This window comes from Rhinolophus sinicus, chromosome 4, assembly GCF_057876585.1.
Source record: "Rhinolophus sinicus isolate RSI-liver-muscle chromosome 4, RSI-T2T, whole genome shotgun sequence".
NCBI classification, from domain to species: Eukaryota; Metazoa; Chordata; class Mammalia; order Chiroptera; family Rhinolophidae; genus Rhinolophus; species Rhinolophus sinicus.
The window spans coordinates 101,462,301-101,486,269 of NC_142504.1; the positions used below are offsets into that span (position 1 = coordinate 101,462,301).

At 36.9% G+C, this 23,969-nt stretch overlaps 1 protein-coding gene across 3 annotated transcripts in view; it reads left to right on the forward strand.

Annotated features, from left to right (window-relative positions):
* DCC (DCC netrin 1 receptor) overlaps window positions 1–23,969 on the forward strand; it is a 1,044,138-nt gene that overhangs the window by 725,144 nt on the left and 295,025 nt on the right. For all 3 annotated transcript variants that reach the window (XM_019721869.3, XM_074339961.2, XM_074339962.2), the window contains exon 9: window positions 15,956–16,110. In XM_019721869.3, the coding sequence (XP_019577428.3) occupies window positions 15,956–16,110 (155 nt within the window). The remainder of the gene's footprint in view (window positions 1–15,955; window positions 16,111–23,969) is intronic.

Consider the following 23,969-nt stretch of genomic DNA (forward strand, 5'->3'; position numbering starts at 1 on the left):
CTCATTACTAAATGGAGATAATATGTCTCCGTTGCCTGTTTGTGTGTGTGTGTGTGTGTGTGTGTGTGTGTGTGTGTGTTTAAAGCAGAATTGTTTACAGAATCAAATTAAAGCATTTATAGAACACTTCCTTGAAAAGACACAAGAGCGTGAATGATACCAGTTTACTTTCACTTATCATTTTCAAAGTGATAAACAGAGAACAGAATTAGTCTGTATGTTGCTAGAACAGGGCATGAAAGATCCACTGTGGCTAGGCTGCAGTCTCAACTCTGGCACGGACATCACGAGATCTTAAGGGAGTTTCTTGAGATCATGCGATGTGATAACTTCTCTGAGCCTCACTTTACACTTGAATAAAGAGGATATAATAATATATGCCTTGCAAGGTTTTTGTTGGGATTAAATTAGGTTGCATATATAAAGATCATACAAGAGTTTCTAGTATTTGATAGAAGTTGTTGTGAATATGTATATTATTATTGACGAGGCAAAAGGGAGTGGTATGTCCTTTCAAGATTACAATATACTGCTGCTGCTGTTGTTGTTGTTGTTGCTGATGATTTTTCTCAACATCTTCCCCTTTAAATTTTTAACGATTTTAAGACTTTGAGGTTTTACTTATAAGTCTAAGGTAGATAGATACTGGATAAGTTCCAATTTCTTTGATAAGAATAAACTGTGTACTATCTCTTCTTCTTTCTTTAAATTTGTTACACTTACTTATTTCATATTTCATATTTGATCATTTTAATATCTACAGTCTTTGTGATTCTGATTCTGTGATTTGTTCCTGCTGACTCTTCCTCACAGTGGCTTGTTTCCTTCCATGTTTGGGTAATTCTTTATTATTAACTCCAGTCCTTAGAAATCTGTCTGAGGGAAGTTTTGAAGCCAAGGTTTAAAGTATGTTCTCCTGGGAGGATGGGCATTACTAAAGTGAGACTATGGGAAACAATATGTTTGTTAAGGTTTATTTGGTTCATAACAAGTCTCGTTCTGATATTTTATTGGTTAGTGGAAAGAACATGAAGTATAATAATATTTGTTTTTCTGCCATTTTTTATCTGCCATAACATATCAATTCAAATGAGTAAATGCAGACTGCAGGAATTCTCAGAGAATTTTTTTTTCCTGTTCCAACTAAGCTAAGGCTGAGACTGGCATGTATATTCATTCACCAGTTCTTTCATGAAGCTAATTTCATTTTCTAGTTCACCCACTGAGGTTTGTTTTTTCAGGGTCCTGGCTATATGCAAGATTCTCTAATCAGACGCTTTACCCTCCTTTATCTGCAAGCTTTGTTACCTATTCTTTTCTCCTGGTGGTTTCTAAAAATCCTAGCTCTAGACTTCTATTGATGGGTGTATATTTACATATACTTTCAGGCAAACACCAGCTCTACAGGTCTGTTTCCTCACTGTGACAATTCTCTTACTTTGCTGTTAGCATATATATATATATATATATATATATATATATATATATATATATATAATTTTATTTTATTTTTTACCAGAAGAAATTTTGAATAATTTATGGAACATTTTAGATGTGCTATAACAGAAAGTTTTTTTAAAAAAATAATATCTAGTTTTCCATATAGTTTAAAATGAATTTTATAATATTTATCAAAACCCATATGATTGGTGTTGGCAGTCCTAGATTCTGCAGAGAACACATATTTACAAATGTACTGGACAGACCTGCCTACCTGTGCCTCTCACACTGGGAGAGGACATCATCACCATGTTCTTCAATAGATGAGGTTTTTATAGGGCAGCTAGGGTCTCTGTAAAGTGTCTGTCTGTTGACTTGGCTGAGTTCTGAGTTTACATCTTTTCATCCATATTAAACCTCCTCTGATATATAATTAGTCTAAAGTGGACACCCATCAGTAGGCAGGGGGTTTCTGGGATGTGGCAGCTTCTTTCATCCTTAAATATGGACTGCATTCACTTTCTGTAAAGTTTACCAGCCAAAGGAAATGTAAGCTGTTTTATGCATCTATATACTCATATATGGAATAATTTTTAGTGGTAATAGCATGGGGGAGTATAGAGGGGAAAGGGAAAAACAAAGGGGAAGAGAGGAGACAGCGAGAGGGGCAGGGAGAAATAGGAGGTCTGGGGTGCTGAGCTCACCCTAACACTGGCTGTCATCATTCATTATTGTGAAGAAGAGTAGACTAGAAGGCTGTCACGGGTATTCCAGTGCCTATTGAAGTGCTACCCTGTTTCCCCGAAAATAAGACCTAGCTGGACAATCAGCTCCAATGTGTCTCTTGGAGCAAAAATTAATATAAGACCTGGTATTGCATTATATTATATTATATTATACCATGTCTTATAGTAAAATAAGACCGAGTCTTATTTTATAAGACCGGATATTATATTATATTATATTATATTATATTATATTATATTATATTATATTATATTAAGACCGGGTCCTATAGTAAAATAAGACCGGGTATTATATTAATTTTTGCTCTAAAAGATGCATTAGAGCTTATTGTCCAGCTAAGTCTTATTTTCAGGGAAACACGTAATAGACAGCATGTGGGGAGAAGCTAGGAGTCAAGTGTATGGCTACTGGTCTTTCAAATTTGCCAGTGCTTTAAACACAAGGATGATCTTTAGAAACCCCTCAGGATTTGAACAGGATAGTAATTGTTGGGATAGTCAAAGTAGTGTTTAGTTCAAAATGCTGCAGTGTGAAAATCAGATGAAATAGTACAAGTTCTCTCATGTGGTATCTCAAAATGCTTTCCTTCCTAGTTCACAGCAAAAGTTAAACTATATCCTATTTTCAGTTCCTTTCCTTTCTTCCTCCCTCCCTCCCTCCCTCCCTCCCTCCCTCCCTCCCTCCCTCCCTCCCTTTCCTTTCCTTTCCTTTCCTTTTCTTTTCTTTTCTTTTCTTTTCTTTTTTACAATTTGACCTGACTTTAAAATGAAATTGAAGAAATACATTTACACATACAGCCTATGTTCCCTAAGATCATTCATTACCATGAACAAGCAGGCATTTGTTTTAGTCTTATTTCTGTGCCTGCTTAACTCTGTGACCTTTTGATCAGTCTCATCAGTTCTTTGGATCTCAGCGTGTACAGCTGTGAAAACTGGAGGCAATAATTCTTGCCCAGTTGTCTTAGTGTATCTGCATGGATTTCCTGGAGGCACCTTAAATTCAGCCTGTCCAAAATTATATTCACTGTCTCCTCCTTAAATATATTGTTTCATCTCTTTTCTTGGTTTATGTTAGTATCTTCCATCCTGTTGATCAAGACAAAAAAAAAAAAAAGAAAATAAAAGTCATATTTTACTCCTCCCTGCCTCTCAGCATGGCCATTAGTCATCAAATCCTGTCAGGTCTACCTTGGCCACAACTCAGCCGTGCCCCCTTTATTTTGTTTTCTTCTTCACTTACCCGATCTCTGACAAATAGCTTCTCACCTTCTAATCCATCTTCCTCACTGTCTCTAGACATCTTTGTGAAGTAATTTGCATCACCCACTCCACTGCTAAAAAACGTGAATGTTCTTAAATTTAAATATAAAATTTTTATATAAAGGCATGCACACGATAACTCCCAGCTCCTTTAAATAGAAGGCTATCTCCAATCCGTCTATATAAGTAGAATGTGGTTCCTATAACCAGTAGTGGCTAAAAATATGTCACTACAATCCAAATATCTGGATTTGGAAATGGATCTACTATTTACTAGATGTGTTAATTTTGTGTATTTAATTATGTTAACAAAAGAAAAACCCACAAATAGTATCTTTTTGCTATAATCGATAAAGGGAAGATGAATTCTAACTCCCAGAACTAATTGAAAGAATTCAAGTAAAGCATCCAGGTCAATCACTACACAAAGGCAGAACAGAGGGGCTCAGAAGAGTGTGAGCTCAGAGATAATATAGGCAAAAAAGGCTGAAAATGATGTTCAAAGAATGGTAAGTAGTAGTAGTAATAATAATAATAATAATTTACTATTTTTATATGAACCGTTTATTTTTCTAACTACTCACTGTTTTCTACTTAAAATACCTTTGGATCCTTTTCTTATCTACTGAAATCTTCCTTATCTTTCAAGTCCAAGGATCAATCCTTCACACCCCCCCTTGGCTAGTTACTCCCCAGGTCACACTTTGGGCCGTGTCAACACCAATCACTGCAACGTCTCCATGATCTCTGTTCAAACATTATACTTTCATCTGATTCTCCAGACTCTTCCTATATTCTATTTAGGACTATGATTACAACAAACCTTTGATTCCACAGGGACCTATAGTTCATTGATTCTACAGTGTTTTCATTGTTCCTCATCCTTCATCTTTTTCTTCTCTTGTTAAACAGCTAAAATCCTGTGGTCAATTATTATAAACACCAATGTTTTGCTTGATAGTCTCTCATTTCATATTATTTTTTTGACAAAACAAACCCAAGTCAATGCAATGTTTTACCTACTCTTTACTTGCACTCTTATAAATGAATATAACAGGAAGAAAATACACAACTGTGCTGACTAGTCTTTAAATTCATATCTACTCATCTTTAGTTGCCCCTTAATTCTGTCAGAGATATTGCATATATCAGTCAGCCTTTCTCACACACATTCCTAAAGATATTTTGTGCCTTTTCCTCTCTTCTCAAATCTTCAACACCTTCCCTCTTCCCTCATTCTTAGTTGACCTTGCTAATAATTTCCTGGAAAATAGCAGCTGTCAGATGGGAAGTTCTATAAACGTCCATATCTAATTTATCTACCCAAGTGTGTCTTTAAGCATATAATCCATCTTTCTTTAAATTTCTCTAAAAGAACTGCTCAGGCTCTTAAATAAGGTCAAACCTTCACTAATGCACTAGATCCCATCCTTCTTCCCAAGCAAAACTTCAGCTACTGTTTCTCTGTCCTCCTCATCTATTAGTCCTACTCCAATGGATCACGTTTATCAGCATACAAGGAGGCATTTGTGATTCCCATGTCATCGGATGCTGCCTGGATTCCTGCTCTCCCTCCATCACGCCATTGTCTGCTCCCTTTTACAGCAGTGTTCCTTGAGTTGTCTAACTTCACTCCGAAACTTTATCCTATATTCTAATCATGATTCTGTCCCTAGTATTTCACAGTAACTCCTCTTATCAAAGGTCCCCAGTGACCTCCATGTTGCTAAACCCAATGGTCAAATTCTGGTCCTCACATTGCTGTATTAGTCAGCAAATTTTGTCACATTCGATTACTTCCCCAGTCATGAAACTCATTCTTCCCTGAGTTTTATTACACACACTCTCCTGGTTTAACTCCAGTCCCTCTGGCCACTCGTTATTAGGCTTTTTTACTTTTTACTCCCAACATCCCTCACCTGTGAATATGGGCTTGCCCTAGGACTTACGCTTTGAAGATCACTTTATTTCCAGCTTGGGACTTTATATTTTGTCAATATGCTTGTATCTTCCAAATTTGTATCTCTGATCCTGACATATTACCTGAATCATGTATCCAAATTCCTACTTGATATTTCAACTCTGATATCCCATGAAAATCTAAAACTTATAAAGAAAACCAAATACCTGTTTTCCTCCAACCCAAACCCCTTTCCAATACTTTGTCATTCCAAAGGTTCCTCCAGCTCAGTGAAATCTACGTATTCCTCATCAATCAGTCCAGAATCCTTGGCATGATTTTTAATCCTTCTTTTTCTTCTACCCTGTACCAAACCTACCATCAAGTCTTGGCAGTCCTGTCAAAATATATCCTGAATCCACGAAATAATATAATACCTGATATTTGCTACAAAATAATACAAAAAGACTGCTATGACTTCTCTTTTATCTGAGTGATGGGAATAAAATAGTTCATCGTATCATTGTCTAATTTTGTATTGTCCATAATGAAATTTTCCATAATAAAAACTTAAAGTCAAATAAATAAATTAAAATAAAAAATACTGAATCGTACCACTTCCTCCCCCTCTGACTACCATCAAACCTCATCTGAACTATGGCACAAACCTCCCTAGTCTATTCTCAGCAGAGCAGCTGCAGTGAACCTTTTAAAACGTATGTTAGATAGTGTCATTCCTCTGCTTCAAAACCCTCCAATGAGCCCCTATCTCATTCAAAGAAAAGAACAGAAATCCTTCCTGATGAGGCCCCTGGTCACCTTTCTAGCTTCATCACTTACTGTTCTTACCATTTCCCTATTTGCTCACTCGCCTCCAGTCTCTCTCACCTCCTTATGTTTCCTAAATATACTGAGAATCCTCCTCCATCAAGACCTATAATATACTTGCTGTTGAGGCTGCCTAGCATGCCCCACTCTTCAGAGACCCACGCGGATGATTCTCTATCTTCCACTATGTCTTTGCTGAAATGGCACCTTTCCCCAGAGGTCGAACCTGTGCCCTAGCACGCCTTATGCCCTTTTCCATTCTTATTTTTTCTCCACATCTTTATTACCTTCTACTTATTGTTTCCTGAATCCCCTTTCTTGCCACCAGAATATAAGCCTCCTGTGGGTAGGGATGTTTCATCTCCTTTATTCACGGAGCTGTTCTCAGCACTCAGAGGTATACCTACCCATAGTAAACACTCACAAAATACTGGTTGAGTTGAAGCCCCAGCTGAAATGTCAATTGCTATGTGAAACTTGCCATGGTCCAAGTCCATAGTCATCAATTGCTCCTTTGTCCTCCCCCATTTTACTTCAATTACATCACTATTATAGCACTTCCCACCTTTTTTCCTGGTTTTGTGTTTGTTTCAATACATGCATGTTTCCCTCCTTAATGACTGAGACTAGATCTTGTTTATAATTCCACAGTATCATGACTTCTGTAGACATGTACTGACTGGAACAGATTCGATAAAGGGGGTAGATATATAGATGTGGTATTCTTAATAGATTTTTTCCTTAACCAGTAAAAGAAATTGCGTTACTGAGGAGGGTGAATGAGCTGACTGCAGTTCAATAAAAACTTTTTTTTTTTTTTAACTGAGGAAAAACAAGTTGATTTTGAAATTTGATTCCAGTATCCTGGTTCATGTTGTGTTTTCAACTCTTGAAGGGCGCAGTTATATGCCGTGTGTTTCTGAGCTGTTAGCTGTGACACTTGTTTGCTCCTGTAGGTTTATTTAGCTCCTTACCACAATAGCTTTTAAAGAGGTAGTGGATTATTTGTCTTAGATTAGCAATGACTTTATCAGGCAGCTACCTCACATTATTATTAATCTGTCTGACTGGTTAATGGTGTCAATAATGCAAGTATCATAGTTGATGTTTTCTATTCCGGCCTTTGGGTGCTTCATTCCAGAAATCAGAGAGTAGCATAAATTCTAGAACCTGAAAGCCAGAATTCAGAGACAATGGCTTTTCTGAAGCAATTGCTTCAGTGATATCCAACTATCCCCTCCTAGTACCTAAAAATCATTAAAATTGAAAGCGATCTTTGGAATCATAGTCCAATTTCCTTCTACTTAAACATTTAGAGCAGGGGTGTCCAAACTTTTTTCAACGTTTTTCATTAAGGGCCACATGCAGTAAAATACACAAACAGCCGGGCCACTCACTCAAGGTGAAGTACGTATTGCCTCACCTGGTTTATTTAAGTAAACTAAATATATTTTTGGAATTTGCTGCGGGCCAATTAACAGTGGATTGCGGGCCACAGTCGGCCCGCGGGCCGCAGTTTGGACACCCCTGATTTAGAGACTGGTACGCAGGGGAGGGCTGCATCACATGCCTGAGGCCACGGAGTAAGCATGAATAATGACAGCTGACAATTATTGAGCACTTTCTGTGCCACATACCAAACTAACCATCTTATATAAATTATTGTGTCTAATCCTCACAGCAAAACGTTATCCAGACGAGGCTTAAAGAAGCTGTTTATACCTCTGTCGTACAGCTAGTAAATGGAACTCGAAATTAAGGCAGGCCAGACTCCAAAGCAGGTGTTCTCAATCACTTCCTTCTGACTGGGTTAACCTGGAAGAGAACCAAGATTTCTTGATTATTATTTTTTTTAGAATTAGGACATGCATTTCTTCTATAGGTTTATTCTGGATCATTTTCTGTCTTGATGGCTAAATTCATTTGTGTTATTTATTTGCCATCTATAAATCACAATAGCAAACTTTTTAATGTACATATAGAACATGATACCTCCTGTGTAATAATTTATAAAATTACTTATGGAGTGTGACATAGTGTAGCCAAAAAATGAAGGCTGTGTGGCTATGGAAGTGAACTGTATGGGTTTCAATCCTCGTTCAGAATTTTACTAGCTGTGTGGCTTTGGGCCACTTACTGGTGCCTTACCTTCCTCATGTGGGACAATATTACCATGTTTTCCTGAAAATAATACCTAGCCGGACCATCAGCTGTAATGCATCTTTTGGAGCAAAAATTAATATAAGACCCGGTATTATATTATATTATATTATGTTATATTATATTATATTACATTACATTATATTAGACCCGGTCTTATAGTAAAATAAGATTGGATCTTACATTAATTTTTGCTCCAAAAGGTGCATTAGAGCTGATTGTCTGGCTAGGTCTTATTTTGGGGGAAACACGGTAGTGCCTGACTTGCGAGGTTGTGATGAGTATTAAATGTAGTTAAGAAAGAGTGCCTGAAACACTTGCTCGTTGCCTGGTGCACCAAGTCTTGTTAACTAGTGCTATGTGCAAATCATTGTGTGGGTTGGGAAGGAAGGTCAATGACATAGAGGTATTTCCCAATTCATACTGAGAAAGAACTTGATCATGTTCACAAACATTAGCCCATCTGATCCTTAAACGTTAGGGTAATCTGCATGTTACAGATGAGCATGCCTCGCTCTGTTCAGATAGTCTAAAAAATACTGCCTATGGAGCTACACAACTAGTAAATATTAAAAAGCAGGATTTAAATGCAAGGTTTCTAGTCCAGTGATCTCCTCACTGTACCATACAAAGCAAAAGATATTTCCTGAAAGAGGTACACATAAAGTACTATGGGAGTTCAGAGGAGAGAAACAAAACACTTCATGAGCATCATCCAATTTAATCCTCACAATAACCCTGTGAGGTAGACAGATAAGGGACTGGTATCTTCATTTTGCAAACGAAGGAGAGAAGGCTCCCAGATAGCCCTTGACTTGCTCAAGGTCACGTGCTTATTTTGAGGCAGAACAAAGGCTGGACTGGGTCTTCCAGTTTGCAGTGCTGTATGCTTTACATTGCTTTCTGCTGCCTTGGAAAACCTCTCCTCACTGCTCAGGATCAGAGACCAGCTTTTCATGATTGACATGGAGGATTCATTTTAGAATTCACCGTGCATTAGATTTTCAACATGGTGTTTATATATTCTCTCCCTGCTCTTCAGAGTTGAGGACTGTGCAGCTGATGGAGCTTGTTAGCCATCAAGGGAGTATGCTGTGATGGAAAGAGAACAAGACTCAGAATCCAAAGCACCATATTCTGGCCCTAGTTTAAAGCTTGGCAGAGTTAGACTTCCTCCCATTCTGCTTCTCTGTAAAATGTCAAAACCCTGTCCCTTCTACCTCAAAATGTTCTTAGATCATTGAGTGAGAGAATAGTGATTTAATTCATCCAATGGACTTAATATAGATTGAGAAATGAAACATGCCATCTATAAATGACATGCATAAAGAATGACCTATTATTCACTTGTGGGTTGACTATATCTAGCACTGTGTTGGAAATAATAGAGAAGCCAACAGTCTTTTTGGAAGCAGTTTAGAACTGATGGGAGGATCTTTCTACTGATGAATATATAAGTACACACTGAGTTAAGAGCTCAAAAGGAAAGGAACAAGCTTCTGTAAAGAAGTTAAGAAACATGTGCATGATATCTCTGCCATAATCAGATTTGTATTTTGAAAAGATGACAGTGGCTGCAGAGTGGAAGTTAGACTGAAGGTCAGCTGGTGGGTGTTGGGAAGGCATTTAGCAGACTGTTGCAGAAGTCCAGGCAAGAGACGATGGTGGGTCAGACTAAGGGTGCACCAGTGGAAATAGATTCTAGAGATGTTTAGGAAGCTAAACTGACAGGACCAGGTGATGGATTTGACATTAGTGGTGAAAGAAGGGAGATTTTCTAGCATAGTTCCTAGGTTTCTGGCTTAATTAAATGTGTGGATGGTAGAGTAATTTGCTGAGATTAAGATGCTAGAAGAGATCCAGGTTTGGGAATAAAGAGCATACATTCAGTTTCAGACGTGTTGTTTTGGCATACCTTTACAATATCAAGTGACAATGTCAAGTAGGACCTTGGAAACAGGAAACTGAAGCTCAGAAAAGTATATCCTAAATTTAGCAGCATATAGATAGATGATAACCACAGGTAGAGAAGGATAAGATGGGCTATCCAGAAAAACAACATCAAAAAATAATAGACTGAGAAGAGGACCCAGAACTGAATCACATTCACTATGAGGACGTTGGCTGAAACTAAAGAAAATAAATAATTTGAAACCAAAAACTTTTTTTCCATGAAAAATATAGCTTTTTATTTGTTGTTGAAGTAGCTCTTTGTTATGTAAGTAGTCTCTTGGATGTTTACTAGATGCTGAAACATTAAAGCAAAATTTTTAAAAGCCTATTTCTCAGATTATACTTTTTAACAATTCAAGAAAAAAAAAAACACACACACACGAATTTTAACCAACATGTAGTGGAAATACCTCTGAGCAAGAAGATATCTCCATTTCTCACTATGCTTTTTCTGGTTGTGAGTCACCTCTAAACCTACTTCCTTTCCAAAAGCACCAATTCCAAAGTCTCTGGTTTTGGGGTAATAATGAGTGTGACATCTGGATGGCGGTCCCTGCTGTCACTTTGAACCCTTTTCCAGTAAACACCATATTTCACTTTTGAGATCTTTTCATCATTGCACCATTCTTGCTCTCACTAAGGAAATGAAAAAATGAAAATGGAGTGAATAAAAAGATGTTAAAAACCTTTCCATTAAAAATAGCGTGGTTCCTTCCTTACAAAGGAAAATTAATATAAATCTTGAAGCAACTAATTAGGTATTTGATACATCAAGACAGCATTTGTTGCTCACCTCACAGCTGTAACTAAGTGTTAACACCCTGCTACACTTAGGCAAGACAATATGTGTTTACTTAATATGTTAACTGGAGATGTTGTTACAAATCATCCACTAAGAAACAATATCATGCTTAATCTTTAAACTCCTTTTGCTTCTGAAATATAAGTATAGCAGTGTTGAATTCAGCTAAAAAATAAAAACAAATAAACACACACATACACACACACACACACACAAACACACGATTTCCTATTCCTAATAAAGAATATTAGATTACAAAGACTTTTTGAGTAGATCCCACTCTCTCAGTTTTCAAATAATGAAAATGAGACTCGGGAAGGTTAAGTGGCATGTGGAAGGCAACCCAACCAAGTTGGGATGGAATTTGGAATAGAATCCAGCTCTCGAAGCACTTATGAGATCACACTATGTGGGGATATTATGCAATTATTCTAGTACAATTTTCTCATTTTATGCATTCGTTTAAAAAGTTGTGAGCACCAGCAATATAGCTATTCTTTGTATTCCATGGGCATATGTACTGAGTGTCAACAGAATATGAATGGAATATGGCTTCTCTTCTAAAATGATTCACAACTGAGTTAAAGAGACAGAGATGCCTGTTAATAACGTGGGATGCATGCTACAGTAAATGTATAAACCAAGAGCAGCAAAAAGCACAAAAAGAGAGAGCATTTAATGCTGCTGAAAGCAAAGGACATTATGGTAGGAACTTCCAGCCAGGAGATTTCATTTGAATTGGAGTTGAAGAATGAATAAGCTTTTGCCAAATCGAAAAGGAACTGTGAAGCAGGAGAAGGTAACTCCAGGCTAACTGAAATGAAACAAACCAAAACTAATGAAAGGCAGAATGACAAAAGACAGAGAAGCAGGGATGGTTATGACTCATTGCAGATGAGCGTGAAAAGTTTTGAGCATCTTGAAGGTCTTTGGATCTTGTCCCAAAGCTGAGATTGTATTAACCATAGAATAACAGCCAGCACAAGGTTTGTGGTATGGAGTTGACAGACTGTGTATGTTAGATAAATATATCTGTCAATAGAAGATAGAACGGGCAACACGAAGGACAAAAAACTATGAAAAGCTATTATAATGCAATACATTGTAAGTACAAAGGAGAGTAGGGCCAGTTCCCAGCATGGGAAACTGTAGTCTAACCAGATTTAGGTCTTAATGCAGTTTGCTCAAGTTTGCATGCTATGCCATCATGTTTCACTTCATGCCTCAAAATATACCAGCCTGAGAAGACTTATACCGACTGAGCACAGAATGACCCGCATTATCATTATTGGGTCAAAGTGTTTGCATTTAGAAATAGCAGTTATTTGCCAAAATTCCTCAACCCTGTAACCCAAAGCACCGAACACTAGTATTTATAAGGAAGAAATACTTTCTGTTAAGGAACTCTTCTTGGTCTTTGTGTAAAGGTCAAAGTGCCTACAGCTTTTTCAGCCAGCAGGAGGAGACAGACTGTGTATTTATACTCTGGATTGTCAATGAATGAATTCAGTGAATGGATTCTAGAAAGCACAGGTGACTTATTCCCTTTATTTCAGTCAACTTTTCTTGAACTGGCCTGAACCCCACACTACCAACTCAGAGGCAGGGGTAAAGGAAGTGGAATGACAAAGCTTTGACAATATGGCTGCTACCAGCGACCATGACCCTGAGCTCTGCAGACCGGAAGGGTAGTTTTATGTCTTCAGAGTCACAGGCCAGAACTGCACTGAGAGGTGCGCCCTGGACCTCTGCTGCTTTGCCAGGAGTATTCAGTGCAGTGACAGACAGAGCACCCCAACACAGTAACGGCAAACTGTTACCAGCTACTGTTCTCTGTTCTTTGGAACTTAGTGTGCTTATCGACCCATTTACAGAGCAGCATGGACTAGAGTGAGTACAGAGAAACACCTAATGACTAACTGCTCACATGTGGCGATTATGCAGAGTTTAACTGCTTTAGGTGGCTGGCGTTGCTCTGTTGTGGGATTCGAGAAACACAGAGTAACAAACTGGTCTAACAAACTCAGAAATTACTTACTTGTTGGGAAATACTTTGTGCTGTTTCGATTTCAGCTATCAAAACATGAACTGTTGATCCAAAGCCTCCTGCAAATCTTTGGAGCTTGTAACTGAACAAATCTGTGAAGGGTAATGTGGCAGGAAGTACCATTTTCCCAGAACACATTTGTATCGAGTTAGCAGTTTGATGTCACTCTATTAGGGTCTGAGGAAGCCTCCGAGCAGCCTGGCAACAAAGCCCCGACACCAGCGGGGACATCAGCTATCACAACGCTGTCCAGCTATGCGCTGGAACTTATGGAAAAACGACTCCTTCTCAGTTGTCCGCCAAGCCTCTGCTTTTAAAAATATTACTGTTTTCATTATTGGAACTTATTCAATATCTCTAGTTATGACTACCTTTTTTTAATTTTACTTATCTCTGCAAACAAAATTAATCTGACAGAAAATATTTGAAAAGAAATTTTGCAGGCCTATAGCTTAATTAAATATATTTATGTACTTTTTCTTTATGATTGTACCTCTTACTAATTTCTCTGCTCCGATTCCTGGATCTGAAATACTTTGTGGAAAAGTCCTCTTCTTGGACCTGAGAACATTTTACTATTTCTGAGGTTGTGGTGGTGTTTTGTGGGAATACTAATAAAAATGACAGCAAAAACGACCAGTATGGAAGATTCCATATTGAGTACCAGGCATCGTGCCTACTGCTTTATATGGTTTACATACAACATCTCCTTTAATTCCTTTCAAACTCTATGAGGTAAACAGTTTGTATGGCACCAATTAACATTCGAGGAATCTGGGGCTCAGATAAGTTAACGAAGAAGCCAAAACAACCCCAGAGTTAAGAATCCTGAGTGCACTCCACAGCCTACATAGCATTTTGCTGCAACCTCACTTGGATAGGATAAGCAGATTTCTGAAAAGTGACACATAAAATTGAAACATTTAGATTAAATCATTCTGCAAAACCATTAAGAGCCTACATTGAAGAAACTGGTGGTCAATCCAGGGCAGTGCTAGCATGTGGTTAAAAGAGGAGCCACAGAGTTTTCTCTGAAGCTGTGTTTGCAGAGAAAGCACACTGTATTTGCTTAAATTTTGTTTTCGCAGATCACTACCAAAGAAGTGTTTTCTAAAGATGCTTTGTTCAAAAATAAACACACACACACACACACTTTATTCACACTTTATGTAACATTGAGGAAGTGTCAATTATCCATACCAATGAATATATATTATTTTTCATGACTATTATTGATTTGGTAAACTTTTTGGAGGCTGATGGAGATTATGGGAACCTAAAACTCCCCATTCCTTGTACAAGATCCCCTCTTCTGTGTGAGTGATCTTTTCGTTATATGATTTTTGGACGTTTTTGCTTATACATGCCCAGATTTTCTTGCTTTTTTTCCTTTGAGGAATGCCTGTTCAAAGGGTTATGCCAGCATGTCTTGGAACAACAGCTATTTCATCTAAATTATTTAGTAGCTATAAAAATAAAGTCAATTATGAAAGCTGTTTTTCTTTATAGATACCCAAGAAGTTTGGTATGCAAATCTGAGCTTCAATGACAAGTGTGTTGCTTGAAGGTCTAGAAAAGACATCATGAAATGTCTCACAGTAGATCATAGACAAATCAGTCCTCAAATGGTTTCTGAGTGCCCAGCGTGCCTTCTTCCCCTTCAGCATCTCTCGTTTTCTACCCAACGTGCCAATGATCCAAATAGGCCCCTCCTTTTACCATTATTGCTGAATGATATCAATACTGGAATTAAAGGATGAAACCCCAGATTTCATTCTTAACTGTGATATCCATTAACTGTGAGTCCTTTGGGGGGAAAAAAATGTTTCTCTAAATCGCATTTTGCATCTGTAAAATAATGATAATAAAACCACCCTAGCTACGTGAGACAATATATGAAAGTTTTCTGCTGAAAGGAGATGTAAGAGAAATTATCTATAAATAGAAACCTTAAGAAACAGTTGAGTAGCTTAGAAGAAGTTCCTTCTTCACTCATTCAGTTAAGTATATGAGGCCGATGAGGGTATACATGTCTAAAATCATGTGTGTCCTTACAGAATACTTTAACAGTTCTCGTTTCTTGTATGTCAGCCTCCAGGTCCTTAGGGTTTGTCTTCGCTTAATGTATACTGACAATCCCACCATGATTAGTAGATTAATTCATTTGTTCGGAACCACTGAAGAAGTTTTTAATTGGGCAATGAATTGGACACATGCAGATGTGACTTGAGGAACAAGGCAATTAGACATGCCTTGCAGTTTCTCCTCCCGCTGGAGAGATCGACTTCCTTTCACTAACTGCTCTTAACATGACCACAGGAGCTCATGCCCCACACACATCAACACGTAGCATCTCCCTTTTCCATGTGGACAATGAAAGAATCTGCATTTGTTGGCAATGCTGACAAAGACTGGTTTGTGGAAGAATTGAAACCTTAATTTCTGTCATTAGCTGGATGTTTATGAAATGCATCTTCCTGTCTACATTCCAGTGGTTTCTTCTTATTTGAATAGCTAATTGTCATGAGTTTTGAATTCTAAATTGTAAAGTGTCAAGGGAAAAGACTTTCGTTGGTAAGGTTCATGGAAATGGCCCAAACTTGAACTCCCCAGTAACCCTGCAACATTTATTTATAGGCCCTTCCAGTTACTTTATTTCCCATAATCAGCCCCCGGGGTCTTGAATTATGTCCTAAGCCAACATTAAATGAGTAAGCAATCTTTTGTTCCACCTCACTACTTTTACATGTTAAATAAGGTTTTGGCTAAATGTATTCATGTTGGAATAATCTTTCTCTGCAACATTTATTTCCCAGAGAACGAGCATTGAATACATCCCAACCTGGGTCCCTTCAGCTTACTGTGGGAAATCTGAAGCCAGAAGCCGTGTACACCTTCCGAGTGGTAGCCTACAACGAGTGGGGACCAGGGGAGAGTTCTCAACCCATCAAAGTGGCCACTCAACCTGAGTGTGAGTATGAAAAGGGAAGGGCAGCATTTAGAAAGTATTTATTTTTCACCAGCAATATTCTTGAATCCTTTCATAGAAATTTTTTGAGAAATGCAAAGAAAATTTTTGAAGCAACATATTTAACTGAAAAAATTTTAAAGGTAAGATAAAATGGCCTCCCCACTTAGGCCACACCTCTGTAATGGCAAATTCACAACTATAAGGGCCTAATCCATCTATAGAGTCTATGTATTTACTTCCTAAGTAAGTGATTGACTTTACCTGCCAGGGCTTCATCATCAATGTCGGTTTCAGCCTCCTCCATTGATTTTTCAGATTTCCCAAGTTTGTCTATGAGAATGTAACATCAAAAGTAAAAGGACAGTGGTGCAGGACTTCTAAATAACAGGGAGTTAGTAATGAACTTATGTGTAAACATGCGCCAAATGCTCTCAGGAAGCTTCCAAAAGGGAACCGTGACTCAAGAAATGCAGAGACGATCTTTATTGGGCATTACCATCCTCTAACTTAAATCACTACATTAAGCTACATAATCACAAAGTAAAGCAGCTGAATGTTTTTTTGACCAAGATATAATTCTGTGATTTATACCTTTATGAAGGAACACCTCCCAAACTGTAAGTTTGCAAAATATTTCTGTATCTTATAAAATTTTGGATTTTCCTTCTCATTTGCTAATGTTATTTGAAAGGACTGATTATTGATGAGCAATTTGCCAGCCTTATTTATTTATTTATTTACTTACTTATTTATTTAATTTTCAAAATTTATTGAAGAAAAGAGAGCAGGGGCACTCAGATATGTAGTCTCGGTGCTGGTCATGGTCTACACTTGGCAAAATCTCCCTTCTTTCATCCACTTGGCCCAGGCGGCAAAGCCAAGATGCTAACAAATTGGAGGGGGTGGGCAGTGGTCTAAGGTGTACAAGTCTTTGCAATGTTTGCCTCACCAAAATAAAACCTCAGACAGTATCTTTAAAGGCATAATAATGTACAGGTTTCGGAAAATCTTTAGGAAACGTAGGCTCCCAGGCAGGACCAGATAAATAATTTGCAAGACACAAAAGCTATAGCAGAATATTAAGCCACGCTCCATGCAGGACCCTTCTGAGCACGCGGCCTTGTGCAACTTCTCTGGTGGTGTACCCGTGAAGCTGGACTTACTTCCAGGTTTCTGTTCTTAAGAAAGTTTCATTGCTGTTTGGATTTAAATCACTAGATAATGTCAATTTCCACTTCACAGTGTCTATATTAATATACTATTTGAGTCATAAATTTCTTTGTTGACTTAACTCTTCATCAATAATATATATGTGTATACACACACATAAATATAAGTGGATTATGTAAATGTGAGGTATTTTTAATCTATAAAGTTAAAAACAAATTAAGTCAAAATACATCTTTTCAGAAATGGTATATGCTATGTTGTGTACAGACTGACAGCTTAATAACCATCAAAAATTCTCTAAAGAAAAATTTTGGTCAATTTTCTCATGGTAGAACTTAAATTCTACAACCATGTTCATTTTCATAGATTTTTTTTCCCCAGTTTTTATGGATTATCTGAATTCTTCACTTTCCAATCCTAATGGTATCCCTAGAATTGTTTTAGTATACTTTTCAGGGTTGATTGGGCATGAATGATTACATCACATTTCTGATAAAAATCCTAGGTAGTCAGCCTTGCTTTCTAAAACTAAGCAACATTTTTTTTCTTCTATCAGTACTATTGTTTTTAAGTATCCCGTTTAAGAAATCAATTTCCAGGGTGTTTTTTTTATTTTTATTATTTTTAATTCACTTTTTTTAATGCCAAGTTTTCCAAGACAAGGAATAAGAAATATTTTCTATTTTGACACTGATTAGTAATGCCTCATTTCAGAAAAATAAAACAACGAAAAAAAACTTATGTTACAACATTTTCTGCCATTTTTAGTATTAATTAAAAAACCAGTCAGTGATTATTTGTTTTACACTTAACTTTATAAAACAACAACAATGACGTAGTTGATTTATAAGTGCATTGAGTAAACATCTATTAAGTTCCTAACACTGTTCCATGCTGTCTGAGGCACATTAGAAAAGCATATGTATGTAGTGATATAATGCCACTTAGAAATATCAGAAGCTTCGTGAGAAAGCAAATATTCTAAATACATAGTAATAAGAATTTGTTAAGTGAAGTATTGCGAACTGAATCACAGATTAGCTGCGGGCCCTGTGATGGCTGAGTCATAATATCTAATTAATTATTTATGCCTAAATCATTGTTTGCTCGCGTTCTCAAATAAGTGTTGTATTACAAAAACAGCTACCTCAGTCCTTTGTATATCATCCATTCCTCCTCATTCAGAAAGCAGTTTGCGAATTTGTGCAGAGGACCTTACTAGGCGCTGGTCTCTGTTAGAATTTACTTTACTCAAAAATTAGCATAAATGATGACAAGACACGAAATAGAAACTGCATGCTGGCTGAATAAAATATAGTGCTTGTTAGTATTGCCATCTCAGGTAAGCTATCTTTTCTCCAGAAAATGAAAATGGAGAATGCTTTTGCCTTAGAAACGTGAAGGAGCCTTGAAATTGTTTCTGTTAAGGGCAGTGATAACAGCCTTAGAATGCTAACCACATTTTGGCCTTTCATAACTGCATGGTGTTACTATATTAAATCACCTCTGTTCGTACCACTGTATGGAATACGAATTCTTTCCTTTGCCGGCCATTGTTCATTTACACAGTGACCTGATTCTGTTTCATTGAGAATTACCATTGGAAAATTCATCTCTTCCTAAGGAGATAGGCAGAATGAAACAACTTGGCCTAGATAAACAGTATGTTTAGAATACCCTTTACACATTCAAAACAGTTAACCAACTCCTTCAATTCATTTCAATTAAGTACTGTGTATCTCGCTTGCTGTCTTTATTACAGACATTAGGATAAATAAATTATGTTATCATAACTAATGCGTAGGTACTGCATGTGTATTTTATCTTCTATTGTTAACACAAAGTGCCATTTTGAAGATTTAAAAATATTTCTAGCGTACATAAGGAACATCTTATCTTCTCCAAGCCTGCTCAATAATACACCAACTGCGGAGGAAGATGGAATATCCTAAAGATCTTGTGTTCATTTCCTGTCCTCCCCAACCCTCGCTTCCCCTCTCCTCCCTTCCCTTTCTCTCCCTCTTTCCTTTCTCTTCTCCCCTCTCCCTTTCACTCTGCATCCCTTCCCCCCTCCCCATCCCCTAACCCTCAGTGCCCCTTCAACTTCTTATAAGGCCATTTTTTTCTGTGTTTTTAGAGGAAATGCAAAGGCTGATTTTGTTATTTGGCTAGACTATCAGAATTTAGAGGCCAGGGGTGTGGGGAAACACTACCATCATTATTTCTCTCCCTCACAAAATGATCTTACCTTTTCAAAATGGCTCTCATCTGGGTATGTCATGTTTGTTGCTCCTTTTATCACTGTTTTTCCAAATGTGATGCTGTAATTGTACACTAAAATTACATAGCTTTTATACAAATTGAACTCAAGTTTTCCATATTATTTGAAAATATCAACTCTATTATGGAAACCATATTCTCAAGGCATAAATCCTGATGGAAAATATGTCTGAAATATAAATCAGCCAGAAACTGTTTCTAAGTGCGCCTATATTTTATAGTAATCATTTAAAGAGATCAACAGCCCTAGATTCAGTTTATGAAATAATCACCCAGAATAGAAATTGATTTATAGAAAGGATTGTGTCCCCTGATTATATCTTTCTTTTGTTAAACCATGCTCTGTCCCCCTGCCTTTATGGCATATAATTTCTCCACTGTATTATCAGCTGGATTTAAGTCTGTGCCTGCTTAAGACTTGTCTAATCTTTTCATACCACATGTGGAGAATTTTTGAATTATTATTTGGGGTCCGTTAAGATGCTGTTACGGCAGCTTAATCGTGAATGATGGTAAAATGGACCACATCCTGGCTGGAGGCTGGAGTTAGAATGGGAAACCTATTTACTAGACCACAATACAATTATCTACAAAACCCTTGTATATTTCAGAATTGTAAGTAATATGCTTAGTCCATTAAATTTACACTGAAAAGATGAGTGAAAGCAACGCCCAAGTCGAGTAGCTTTAGAATATATTGGCTAAAGGAATAGATGTGTTTGCTTTTTCCCTCCTTCCCCGGATTTTCTTTTTTTCCCTTCTTCTTCTTTTTTTTTTTTTTTTTTTTTTTTTTAATGCTAACAGGGCTCTACTTGATGGTTGTTAGGGAGAGAACTGAGAAGTCTCTAACTAATATGTGTCCCCAAAGTTTACTACCTGTATCCTAGGACAATATTCTTAATCCTTGGGATCTCACTTTCTCAACTATAAATTGGAGATATTATTTACTCCTCCTCTTCCCAGGTTGTAAAGATGAAATGTGATGAAATAGGAAACTGCTAAGTCTTACCTGGCATCTAGTAGGCACTCGATAGCGAGAAGTGCCCCGCCCCTAACAGGATCAAATAGAAATGTAATTCCAACTGCCCTGCACTTACAAAGTGCTGCATTCAGTAGGGTAATCACCAAGGTAATAAGGCTAATATAATACCTGATTGACAGTTTGGAACTGGCTGATTACTATATAGTTAGCCATTTATATATATTTATTACTGTCCCCCTAATTGTCTTCTCCCTATAATTTAGCAGGCTATTTTAGCCTGGGTTGTCTTCTAATTTTGCCTCATGTACATCTTTGCATCCCTAACTAAATTTTGAAATCTTAGAATCAGAAAACACTATTATCCCATAAAATGTGTCACAGCATTGCCATTTTATGAATAGCTTGTTGGTTAAAAGGTGCTAATAGAATGTGATCTGTACTTAATATGTGGGAGAGATATTAAATATCAGTTATACTTATTTTATCATGGTTCTGTAAATTAAGCAAACCAAGTAAATTACAGTTCTGTCCAGCTCATTTCTTTTATCACTTGAGCAGGTTTCTAGTTATTAACTGCACAGCATGGTGATTTGAGTGAATATTTGGGACAACTAGGATGGCAAAGTTGACCATGAGCCAATCAACTATGGCCCAGTTGTGTGGTCTTTGCCTATTGATTAATAGTAGAAAGGAATAAGATAAGCACTAGCATTCCATCTTTTTTGGTAGCACCCAAAAGCTGATGCAGTGTGAAAGTCTCTCACTTCAAAACGTGTTTTCAGGTATTACAAATACAAGATGTGAGAAATTAAACCCTAATGGTTTAGCATACTTAGCAACAGAAAGTTAAAGGAATCCGTTTGGATTTAATGGACAATTAGGTGAGGTATTATTCTGTTACAATGACATATATTAGTGAAATAATTAGAGGGGGGCTTGGAAAGGTTGGGTTGTGTAATCACTGCTAGAAGACGTCAAGGCAAACGTGACTTACTCTGTATTTTCCTCATTCATTCATTCATTCATTCAATCATTCAAAAATGATTATTTTGTGCTAAGTGCTGGTCCTACACTGTTCTGTACAGCAACCACTAGCCACATGTGTCCATTTAAATTTGAATGTATTGAAATAAAAGTAAATTGAAAATTCAGTTTCTCAAGAATACCAGTCACTTTTCTACTACTATATAGTACTTAAAATGTAAATAAATATAAAAGCTAAAAATTCAGTTCCTCAGAATTATTAGCCACACTTCAAAAGTTCATATATGAGTATTGGCTAGCGTATTGGACAGCACAGCGAATAGTTCCATTATTGCAGAAAGTTCTATTGGTCAGCGCTGAACTAGACACTTTGCTAGTAAATGAGGACACAAAATCAAGGCAAATATCATCCTGACTCTCAAGGAGTCTAGTAGGAACAAATTTAAGCAGAACACTAAAAACATATTTGACAGATGAGTCCCCTGAGAATTCTGAAAAGTTTATTATTCATTGAATTCACATAAAATATTTATTTTCAGAAGACCAGAGACTCTAGATCTGAACATATTCTCTGGGTAGTTACTTAGAATTCCTAAAACATTTTTCAAGTTAAGAAAAAAAAAATGTAAGCATCTTTCAAAACACAAAGATGAAGGACAAAGATTACTTGTTGCTTGAGTTAAGCAGTAGTACAGCATAAGTTCAATTTCCCTAAAAAAGCTTCTACTGTCTTACTGTTATTCTCTTTTTTGTTTCATTTTGTTTGTTGTTGTTTTTTTTTTCTTTCACAATGCATAATTCAGGCTTCTTCCAGTGGTGTAACCCAACATTTAGAGAAGCTCTCTGCTTGGTGAGAAATATATAGAAAAGAAACCAAAAACTATTTCTCACTGATATTAGGGAGTATGAAGAAAGAGGACATGGAAGTTTCATAATAATGAGAAGTTTTCTGGAAGTATGTTTATCTAGCCTGGGAGAAAGAGGTTCCCTAAGTAGATTTGTTTTGGGTTCAATTGCCTGGTTTGGTTATGTACCCTATGAAAAGTGGAAATAGGTTGCTTGCTAAATTGGATTAGTGCAAAAGAGAGCTTTAGCATCTTCAGGGGATTATCATCATGCTGGGGGAGCTGAATAAAATTCCAAAGATAGAACAGCTGAGCTGAACTTTTTTATGGAACTCCTTCAGTTATATCTGATTTATGGAGAGCTGGTGAACATGACTAATGAAGAGTAAAGACAGAAGACAATATATTGTCTTGTATCTTTCAGAAGTATCCCGTGTTCTACCAGTTCTCAACATCTCCACAATTTCCACCAAAACTAGAGCTCCAAACTAATACTCCATTGTATAAATGTACCATAAAGTCTATCCAATTGTCTATTGATGGACATTTCCATATCTTGGCTGTTGTGAATAGTGCTGCAGTAAACATAGGGGTGCACATATTTTTTCAAATTAGTGTTTTGGGTTTCTTTGGATAAATACCCAGGAGTGGAATTGCTAGGTCATAAGGTAGTTCTATTTTTATTTTTTGAGGAACGTCCATACTGTTTTCCATAGTGGCTGCACCAATTTGCAATCCAACCAATAATGTACGAGGGTTCCCTTTTCTCCACATCCTCGCCAGAACTTGTTGTTCGTTGATTTATTGATGATAGCCATTCTAACTGGTGTGAGATGATATCTCATTGTGGTTTGTATTTGCATTTCTCTGATGATTAGTGATGTTGAGCATTTTTCATATGTCTATTGGCCATCTGTATGTCCTCTTTGAAGAAATGTATTCATGTCCTTTGCCTGTTTTTCAATTGGATTGTTTGATTTTTTGGTGTTGATGTATGAGTTTTTTTTACAAATTTTGAATATTAACCTCTTATCAGATGTATTATTGGCAAATATCTTCTCCCATTCAATATGATGTCTTTTTGTTTTGTTGATGGTTTCATTTGAGGTGAAAAAGCTTTTTAGTTTGATGTAGTCCCATTTGTTTATTTTTTCTTCTGTTTCCCTTGCCTGAGGAGATATAGCAGTAAAAATACTACTAAGGGTAATACCTGAGAGTTTACTTTCCATATTTTCTTCTAGGAGTTTTATAGTTTCATGTCTCACCTTTAAGTTTAATTCATTTTGAGTTTATTCTTGTATATGGCATAAGAAAGTGATCCAGTTTAAATTTTTGCCTATATCTGTCCAATTTTCACAGCACTATTTATTGAAGAGACTGTCTTTACCCCAATGTAAATTCTTATTTCCTTTGTCATAGATTGAATAACCACATAGGCATGGATTTATTTCTAGGCTCTCTATTCTGTTCCATTGATCTATGCATCTGTTTTTATGCCAGTACAATGCTCTTTTGATTACTGTAGCCTTGTAGTATAATTTTATATCAGGTAGCGTGATACCTCCAGTATTGTTCTTATTTCTCAGGATTGCTGTGGC